Here is a 10,912-nt window from a genome sequence, read left to right on the forward strand (position 1 = left end):
GTTTTATCATTTCACATGAAGACAGGAAACGTCTCTTTTTATACACCATAATTGGGCTTCAAGCAGTGCTTCAAGAAGTTCTGCCGTCTCCTGATACTTTCATTTTGCACTTTTCTCGCTCCCACCTAATTAATAGGCTTCCATGTGAGCCCAACCACACACGAGATGCTGGCAGGATTTCAGTCAGCCGGCTCTTTGTTGTTGTTTGGGAGACCGTTCCCTCTAGAAAAAGCCCAAGAGGAGCCCAATCGATCTAAGCGGAGGCCAAAGGCTTCCAAAATCGGTTCCGTTGCTCCTGAAAGAAACGTACATCAGTGAGACGTTTATCTTTCAAAGTTGTACATAACAATCTTCAAAGTCTTTCATAGGTCACAAAGCACAGTGCTGAGTTTTTTTTTAATAAAGTTTTTAAATCCAGTGTTTACAGAGTTTGAGGAAGTCTTGATCTGTTATTCCTCTCCAATTTCAGCCTTGGAGGACGAATTGGACTTCGCCCTGGGGAAACAAACTCCCGCCTTTCTCAAAAAATGCGTCTGCTACATCCGCAAGATCGCCAACTTCGACCGCTTCGCCAAAATCCCCGAGATGACCCGGTACATGGACACCGTGGTCAGCGACGACCGCGTCATGCGCAACCAGGAATCCTACGAGCGCCTCCTGAAGGTGCGGGACGAGTTCATCCCCACGGTGGTCGCCGCCTCCAACCTCCGCGTCTACTCTTCGGTCACCCACTGCGACATGAAGCTGGGCTACTCGCAGGAAGTGGAAAGCCACTACGTGGAGGGCCTGTGTAAACAGTTCTACGAGGACATGGTGGACATCATTCAGGCCACGGTGCAGCAGAACCTGGGCGCCGAGACCGACCCGCTGTACGACGAGATCCTGCAGCACCTGTCGCTCTGCAAAAGCTACGCCGAGCTCTACCAGTTCAAGGCCGAGTCGCTGGATTACGTGCAGGAGTACCTGTCGCCCTCCAAGGGGAGCAGAATGAGCCCCCTGGTGGTGTACGGGGGACCTTGCACCGGGAAGACGCTGCTGCTAGCCGAGGTGGCCAAACAGGTGAGACACCATGTCAATGACGCCGTTATCTTCTCCCGCCCCCTTTTTTTTTTTGCCAGACTCTCGCCCTTCTTTCTCAGTGTGTTGGCGCTTTCGCTTGTCCGTGCGCCCGTTCGTCTCCTCTGATGAAACGCTCCCTTGACCATCTGCCCGTCTGCCAAAAGACGGCACGTTGCCACGCACGCCCCTCTGGCTTACTGCGAGGCCACGATCGTGCGCACTGAGCGACCACATGTGACCTCACAGGCTTGCTTTTTCTGCCTGTGTGTGTGTGTGTGTGTGTGTGAGCATCTGTCGAGATTCGGCGAAGATGTGTGTTTTTCTCCGGCCGTTGTTGCGCCGTGTGCCATCTGGCTGCCCAGGCTACGTTAGGATCACGCCACAACCGAGACCATACGCAACAAAACACGCAGCTCTAAAACACCCGTCTCAACCTCGGTGACCTTGGCGCGCACGCTCGCTGTGTTCGTGTTCATTGGAGGCCACAGAGTGTAAATCCCACTTGACCTATGATGGGTCATTCTGAACCCTGGAGCATTTATGTTGGTACTTTTGAGCTCAAGCTAACTTGTAACCTTTACTTACAACAAACAATGAGGTTAAAACCAGTCCACCGAGGAACTAAAGGAACACAGCTCAAAATGTCGTCAAGCGATTGTGGAGGTGAGCGCAAAAACTCGGGTTTAGATTTAGGAAAAAAAAACACCTGTATGTCTATAGAGAAAAGGATTCATTCACAATTTTAAAAAAATGAGACAAGCTAAAAAGAGACACACTATACCCCCTAATGAATGTGCTGAATGGAAAACAACATGAGGATAATTACAGAGGGAGTTATGAGATGCTTTATTCTTTTCTCAGCTCACCACAGTAGGATGTAATGAAACTAGTTGTTAATTGAGCTTCTGTAGTATAACAGCGTTACAGTAATGTATTGTGAACAGTTAAAGAATATTGCCAGAGCTGGAGTCCCGCTTAATTTCCCTCCAGGTTAATACGGTTTTGTGGGCTTTCCTTCGTGTGTTTGTTTAAGTGCATACTTATTTAGAAATGCTATATTGAGATGTTGAAGTGTCTATAATCTTGTCTTTCTTTTAAAATAGGTATATCAATTTAACACAATTGTACATATTCTTACTTAGTTCATTATATTTTATTTGTCAATAACTTTCTATGAATAAATGATAAAATCGACCCGTTAAAAAGTCAAGGCTGAAGAATGTTATGAATTCAGTTTTACAGACAGATATCTGTAAAATATTTATGAGTGTAAATGAATCTGTGTCGCTCTCTTTCTTCTTCTCTCCCGCGTCTCTCACACATACACACAGCTAAATGTGGAGCAGGCATCATCACTATTGCCCTAAATGTGTCAAATAACATCTTCTTGTCTCCTCAAATCTCAGCTGGGCTATTTATTAAATTCATGAATGGAATGAAAATATAAGTGAAGTCTAAAGAAATTAGCGTAGTGCTCATTCGTCGAATGTATTGATTGATTGAAGAAATCATACGGTTTAAAAATTAAATCTATGTAATAATTACTTTGAGAATAGCTAAAGGGATTCAACAATGTTGAGATTTTAAAAAGTCAAATAAGAGTTACCTTAAGGTAAAACGTTCCATGCTGAGCTAATCAGCATTCCTTGCAGTGTTAAAATAATGATACGTTCACTGTAGAATTTTGATTATTCCAGTTGTTTTGATCAAACCAAGTACAATGCAAGTACAGTTAACTCTAAATATTAACACACGTCTTCTCCATTTTAACATTTTTTGGGACTTTTTACATGTAATTCCGGTTTACCATAACGTAACTATCATATGTGCTATTCTAATGTGGACTATTTAAAGTACCTATCTATTTGCTAATTCAACTCTACATATTCTAACAATCTTCTCTGATGGTTTTTTTTCAGGCCTACACCTGGCTGCAGAAAGAGATGGGCCCTGAAACCGACCCAGTGGTTATTGTCCGCTTTATCGGCTCCAGCCTGCTCTCCACCGACCTACGCACTCTCCTCCAGAGCATTTGTGAACAGATTGCAATAAACTACCGCTGCCTGATTCACTTTTTGCCTAACAAGATCCAGGAGATGAAGGAGCTCCTCATCAACCTTCTCGGGGAATCTTCATTCCACCGGCCTTTGGTCATTGTCCTGGATGCCCTCGAGCAGCTCTCCGACGCGGACGAAGTTCGCAAGCTGTGGTGGCTCCCCATACATCTGCCTCGGACGGTTCGCATTGTAGTCTCAACGTTGCCCAATAAACATGGCATCCTGCAGAAGTTACGACAGCTCATCCACGATGAGGGGTATTACTTGGAATTAATCCAGAGGGACCGCAAAGTCTGCAGCCAAACATTGAAACAGCAATTGCTGGGGGTGAAGCGCAAGGTCACCTCGGGCCAACAGATATATGTCAACGAGGCACTTTCCAAGTGTACATTGCCGATGTTTGTCAACCTCATCTACAGAGAAGTCCTCCATTGGAGGTCTCACAAAGATGTGGATGACAGGTCCCTGTGCTCCACAGTGCACGAAAGCATAGAACAGCTCTTCTACTCGGTGGAGAACAAGCTGGGGCAACGATTCGTCTTCCGAGCATTAGGATATATCACCATGGCCAAAGCGGGCCTAACCGAAGTTGAGCTGGAAGATATTCTATCCCTTGATAATATAGTTCTTGGGGATGTAATTGTAGCAACATACCTTAAAAACCCCTTGAGGATCTCTTATGATTTGGTTGCAAGGCTCAAGGAGGAGCTGGATGGCTATCTTGTGGAACGTCAGGTGCGCAACGTCACCTTGATGGTTTGGGCCAACAGACACCTGCATCTCATTGCCCAGAAGCTGTATCTCAGCAACGAGGAAGACGTCCATCAAATGCACAGCCTCCTGGCTGAGTACTTCCTGGGGGCATGGTCGGGAGGCAGGAAGAAGATCTTCACTTACGATAACAACCATTTCACTTCGCTGAATATATCCCACCACAAAAACCCTCACCTTCAGCAGGCCCATGAAAAAACGTCCTCTGACAAGTACTCGTATGACAGACAGACTCCGGAGCAGCCTTGGGTGTTCCAGTGCAATCTTTTAGAGCCTGACATTTTCTTTGTCAATCATAGGAAGATGACAGAGCTGGTGTACCACCTCACCAGGAGTGGGCGCACTGATGACCTCATGTTTGGTGTGATCATGAACTTCAGCTGGCTGTACACAATGATCAAGATTGGCCAGTTTGAAAAGGCTTTGACAGACATTGACCTAGCTTACAGCTACACCCAAGAGAAAGAACTGAAGTTCTTGGCCACCACTCTCCGTTGCATCAAGGTAAAAGTGCTGAAGAACCCAGCATCACTGTCTGCAGAACTGCAGCAAAGACTTCTTCCAGTCGTCACCTCCCTTCCCAAACTCAGACACCTCCTCCTGGAGTGTGACAAAGATGGCCCCAAGTACTGCTCCATTGTGCCTCTCCACTCCTCTATGGACGTCACCTACAGTCCAGAGAGGCTTCCTCTGTGCTCTAGCTACATGCAGATTGTGGAGATCTTGCCCACTCTGGCCCCAAACATAGTTCTTGTGGCCCTCGAAGATGGGTCCGTCAGCACCTGGGATGTAGAGAGTAGACAACTTCAAAGACAAATTGACACAGCCAGATCCGTTGTGCTCGGCATCAGGCTAACAACTGACGAAAAGTATCTGGTCGTGGCCACCACCAAAAACACGTTGCTCATTTATGATAATCACAAGTCCTGCCTTTTATCAGAGGTTGAAATCAAGGGGTCCAAACATGGTGGTGTCACTGGTGGGGTGGCCTTCATCAATGGTTACACTTTGTCCACCCACCATGCTTTGGCTTGGCTCGAGGCTAGTAAAGAAGTCAATGTCATTGACCTGCTTTACGGGTGGCCTCTCTATCAGTTTCATTGCTGGTATGAGGTGACTTGTGTCCAGTGCTCTCCAGATGGAATGTACGCCTTCTGTGGACAGTACCTCAACACTGCTACCGTCTTTCATCTAGGAAATGGGGACAAGTTGGCCACTATGACCTCTGAGTTTTCTGGAGGATTTGTTAAATCCATTCTTGTCCTTGACACCCTAAACCAAATGGTGATGGTTGACAATGAAGGCAGTTTGTCGGTATGGAACACCAAAGAGATCTCCAGTCCACGTCTAATGGAGGATTACGACTGCAGAGGGGATGACAGTGAAGTGGTGGGCATCGAGTTATCTGAAGACCAGCGCTCCATTCTCATTTGCAAGGCGAGAAGTATCGAAGTTCTGGACACAAAAGTATGGAAAATGGTGGAGAAGTTCAAAGCCAAACGCACTGAACGCTTTGTGGCTGCTGTTCTCTCAAAGAATGGACAAAGCATCGTGGCCTCCATGGAGAACACGTCCTCCATCTTTGTCTGGAGAAGGGACAGTGGACAGTGCATGGCCAGTCTGATTGAGATCTCAGGGGCTATCGTCAAACTCATTAAATCTACCCACCACAATCTGCTCCTTTCTGTTGCCAGCAGTGGCGTGCTGTCTGTTTGGGACATTGATATTATCACCGCCATGTCTAATATTGACAAAACGGGCAAGAAGATCCAGACCTTGCAGCTGTCCGGCAGAGAGGATTATGTGTTTACTATGGACGGTTCAGAAGCCGTCCACAAGTGGAACTTCAGCACTGGCTTTATTGAGACAGTCTTTAAGCATGAGGGCATAGTGGAGAACTGTGTCCTAACCTCCTCAGGGGATCTCATGGTGACATCAGATGACAAGTCCAGTCAGTACATCTGGCAAACCACAACCGGAGAAAACATCTTTCGTATCAATGGGCAGAGAATATCACAGCTGCTAATCACCCACAACGACCAATTTGTGGTGTCCCTGTGCGAGCAGAACGCATCCAGAGTCTGGAGGCTCGGGACTGGGCACAAAGTGTGCAACATCTTGGTCACCCTCCAGAATGCACTCGTCACCACAGCAAACACCTTCCTCGTGGGAAGCTCCAAAAACAAGCTCCTCGCTGTCAGCCTGTGGTCGGGCAGCGTGTCCAAGAAGTTTGTCTGCGACGATGGCATTAGCATTGTCAACTTCAAGCTCATTCCTGACTGCCCCGACTGCGTGGTGTTCATCACATCCACAGAGACCGTCTTCATCTGGAGTGTGGCGGACGAGTCAGTTTGCCGACGGGTTCAGTTGCCGACCAATTTCCTCAAAAATCTAGAGGACTTCCAGATCTCTCCCAATGGGAAAGTAGGAATTGTGTCCAAAGGTGATGAGAATATTAATGTCCTGGATCTTCACAGCGGGAAGCTGAGGCTGGTCCATGCAGCTGGTATAATTTGGCGTCAGAAATTATCAAGGGATGGACGTTATCTCGTCTATGTTTGTTTCCGGAACTGCGACGAAGACGACGACGCCGGTGTTGTGTCCAATCTGATCGTGATGCGCCTCGCTGACGGCAAGAGCATCGGCACGTGCTCCCTGTACAAGACGCCCACTTTCCTGTGTCTCTCCCAGCGAGCGCTGAACATCATCATCGGCTTCGAGGACGGCAGCATCGGCACGTACACGGTGGTGGATCGCGTGGATGCGGCCCTCAAGATAAAGATAGCCACCTCCAACAGCCGACAGATTGTCAACAATGCCTCGCAAAAGGTGCGTCCCAAATGTGGCAACCATTCGTTCAAGACCGTTGCCGACTGCACCTGGCGAGAGTCCACCGAGGTCTTCTCCAGGGACAGTCCTATCAACGTGTCGGACTCCGGGGAGGGCGAGTCAACCACGCCGACGAAAAAGACAGAACTGCTGCAGTGATGAGCGGAGGTGAGAGTAGCAGGTGTCAAGGCAGGCAGGTAGAGAGAGGAGACAACGTTTTGAATCTCTGGGGTTGCAGTTGATTCTTGTTTACAGCCACGTGATTCAGCTGCAGATGTCAGCCCTCTGGGTAGTTAATGGGCCGACCGTATAAACGCTGCACTCAAATGATGTATTACTTACTTCCAACCCATGATACAGTTTCTCTTTGTTTTCCTCTCGAAGACTGTTAGAAAAATACTGTTTTTGGAAAGTAGAGAATTCTGAGTATTAGTTTGCCATTATGTGTCCTTCTGCATTTGAAGAACAAAGTTATTATTCAAATGTCTTCATCAAACATTTTCAAAGCCATTCCAGTGATCTTAGCCACTTTCATTGTACATTATCTTTATTTACATTGTACACATTAAGCCATAATCTCCAAGAGTAGATTTATGTTTGTATCAAAATCTGTCGGTACTGTAGAAAAAAGCAAGAACAATGAACATGTGTACATATCCCTTTATGGCTGCTGCAATTTGTGCAACTCCTTAAAATGTTATGTTGTGCTTAATGCAATCAAAGTGAGTGCCTGGAATTTTAATGTTATTTATGTGCAGATTACAAGATTTATGAAAATGCAGGGAATTTGTAAACACGGTACACACACAGTTACATAATACTTGCATTGATGTTAAATCTAAGCGGTCAGTGTACAAAAATCCAGTCAACAACCTGAGAGATCGATGGCATTGCTCTTTGTAATTATAGTTGTAGAAATTTCATGGAACAGTTTACGGAAAGTTGGTGTGAATTTACCTGCAGTTCCATCGGTCTGTGTGCTGTTTGTGTTAAGGGAAACGCCACTATCGAGCATACAGTGTAGCATAGCACCATACACAGTCACGCCTTAACCAGTGTAATTGCTTTAGGTTTAGTGGAGTTTATTCAAATGTGTCATTAGAAAAGGACAGAGTGATTTGCTCAATGTTTCACTGAAACCCCTTGGTGAATATATTCAGTGGTTTAGGCAATAGATGGAAGCACTTTATCAGTGGTTTGTGATAAATAACTAGATTTATTTATTTGAAACATTGTATAAATTGTTTGTCTTAAAATAGGTACTGGAAATGCCTTCAAAAATACAAAAGGCCATCCTGGTACTCGCGGTATACGGTTAAGTCACTTGAAATGCTACAGTCTCTCTCTCTCTCTCTCTCTATATATATATATATTTATATATATATATATTTGTCTGGTACCAATTCAAAATTAAGATGCTGTCAACTGTTTAGATGACAGCAAAGACAGGACATTTGGAAATATATAGGATCAATACAATGTTGTGATTGTTTAGAAATCATTTCAATACCTTGGTTATATATCAGCTTTTGTAAACCTGTAAAAAAAAGGAATTTGCATGGAAAGAATTGGAAATGTTAAAATAAATAGACATATACCAATAATATAATATTGCATAAATTGGCTTCAGGGTGTTCAAAGTAGAAAACTGGACAACTTTTAAGTTACAGGTTTAAAACTTATATATTATATATTAAAATATTAACTTCATGTTATTATTTTTGCACAACTTCTATTATTTCTTCAAACGAGAAAAGGTTTCCCTTACATATTCACAGTGGTTACTTGGAGGATATATCTTCTAATCTTTTCTACCCGTATGTAATTACATGGGAAGAGGCTGGAATAAAAGCTCTTCAGATCTGGTGTGCTGACAATCTGCTGGCAAAGCACTCATCTATGAAGTTGTACCTTGCAGGTGCCCTGATTGCTTTTTAAGCATGTCTGTAATGACCCAAAACGCAATTTTGAACTCTCTGATGACACCAATCATCAGCCAGGCATGATTGAAAACCACACTCTTACACTCTGACATATACTTTCTAAGGGCTATTCCATCTTATTTAATGTTTACTAGTTTTGAAATGTTGAGATAGTGGCCCTTGGATCATTTTAAAACCGAGTAGCAGCATCGAGCTTTAACATTTTATTTCCCTAGAATTTTTAAATATATAAAAAATAAAGACATTATGTAATTGCCAAAGTCCCGATTATAGTTTGTGTTTTCATTTCCTTTGATTGTCTCATTTGTTTTTTGAGGCTTGTACTGTAATGATATTGTTAACGAGATGTTTCAGTGGTCTACTGTGATTATGTTTATGATAGAGACAATGTGCTATCTTTGCTAAAAAAAAGTTTAAAAATATATTGGAATGCCAGTTCAAGAGTATATTTGAATGTGTCCACATGGAAGCCAGTTAACGGTATTATTGTATGTTAAGTAACTTGAATGACTTTTAAAAACGTACATGTTTGCCACTCATAGTTGACATACTGGTATACTGAATGTTTCTATCGTATTCTTTGTATTGTCAGGACTGACTTACCTGTGTAGAGATTTATATTTTCCTAAATGTTGTACTTACATTTTGTTACGGAGTTGTTTAACTGGAATTCCAAAAGAAAAGAAACTTATGTCTGAAGCAATATGAAACTAGTGTGTATGCATCGTTTGTATGAAACATTTTAATGAAATAAAATGGTTCACTTTCTGCCTCCACTCCACCGCCTCTGCCATCGTTTTTTCCTGCTTTTTATTTACTGTTTTTCGACTTCAACGAGAATGAACTCTCGTCTAATTGGCTACAATTAGTCTATCCCTGACGTACGGGTGGCTGTAAAGTAAAGTTGCAAAGCATGCTGGGTGGAGGTTCTTTCACGGATCAGATAACACTGACGGTGCAGACGGCCTCCCCTACACACACACACACACACACACACACACAACAGAGCTGTAAAATGATGTGATGGGCCAGTAATTGCTCTTCTGCGCTTGATGCCAGACAAGCGTGGTGAATATTTCTCCAACACTGGATGACATTGTCATTGTAATTAGGCGCAGGGGGCACCTGTGCGCCAAACACACACACACACAAACAGACAAAATAAACTTGCAAGGCAAACACATCTAGGATCAAGCTGTGATTGGCCAATAAAACCCTGTTGCTTTGGGCTACCATTTTAATTTCCCAGCGGTGTCACTCCGAGCCGATATGTGCGCCTGCGTGTGCGTCTCCACGGCAACATCAGGTCCATGGCGGTGCCGGGCCCTTGGTCACGCCTCTCATTGTAAATGACGGTGAGCTCATGTCTGTTTGGCTACTGGGGCCACTTCCAGTCCGTACGACAACACGGCGCATTCCACCTGCAGCGCCACACGGGCGTGTGATCACTCTGCTGGCTGTGTGGAGCAGGAGGTCTCCACAGGTCATGCCACGTGTGTGTGTGTGTGTGTGTGTGTGTGTGTGTGCGTGTGCTCGCGTTGGTACAGTAGGACATTGTCTCTTATTTACTCAGGCCTAGAATAGCCTCTTCATTGTCAACTGCGTTTACTCTGTAAGGCCGGGGCCCTCCTTCAGTCATCCTTCAGTCATCCTTCAGTCATCCTTGCAGTATTTCCACCGTAACGCTACAACCCTCTGGTTGGAGTGCTAGACCCCCCCTCCCCATTGTTTAATCCATTGCGTTATTCTTTACTGATCGGTGAATCATTACAACTAAGTGCTTTTCTTTCTCGGTAGATTGCAGATACTGTTTTTAAAGGGCCAACTCAAGGAAGGAACAAAGTCCATTCGCTTTTTCGGCAGACTTGACGCGTCACTGCCGACGCCCGACACAAAGGATACTCAGCAATGTTTGACAACGGATCAAAGTTATCGACCTTTGGAATGAATGATCATTAAAATGAAAAAGATGACAAGCATTTAGATTCAATCTGAGGTCATGTGTACCCACGGAAACAACAAAGTTAAGTTCTCTGAATCCTTCATTAGTATTTTCATTGAAAAGATTTTTCCGCGAGCTCAAGGTAGATTCTCCAAACTTGGAAACAGTATTTGACTAAACCATCTAACTACAAATGTCCATTAGTGGATGTTTAACCTCAACTTTTAAGCCGACATAGAACAAATTCCATGAACGCATCAATATGGTTCTTCTTAGTAATCTATGCATTTTTTTGGAGCGGAATTACACTC

General features: G+C 44.3%; 1 protein-coding gene across 2 annotated transcripts in view; it reads left to right on the top strand.

Annotated features, from left to right (window-relative positions):
• nwd2 (NACHT and WD repeat domain containing 2) overlaps positions 1-9,438 on the top strand; it is a 31,370-nt gene extending 21,932 nt beyond the window's left edge. For both annotated transcript variants that reach the window (XM_040181901.2, XM_040181898.2), the window contains exons 7-8: positions 470-1,059; positions 2,979-9,438. In XM_040181901.2, the coding sequence (XP_040037835.2) occupies positions 470-1,059; positions 2,979-6,875 (4,487 nt within the window). In that variant the 3' untranslated portion in view covers positions 6,876-9,438. The remainder of the gene's footprint in view (positions 1-469; positions 1,060-2,978) is intronic.
• Positions 9,439-10,912: the final 1,474 nt, after the last annotated feature.

This window comes from Gasterosteus aculeatus, chromosome 7, assembly GCF_964276395.1.
Source record: "Gasterosteus aculeatus chromosome 7, fGasAcu3.hap1.1, whole genome shotgun sequence".
NCBI lineage: Eukaryota > Metazoa > Chordata > Actinopteri > Perciformes > Gasterosteidae > Gasterosteus > Gasterosteus aculeatus.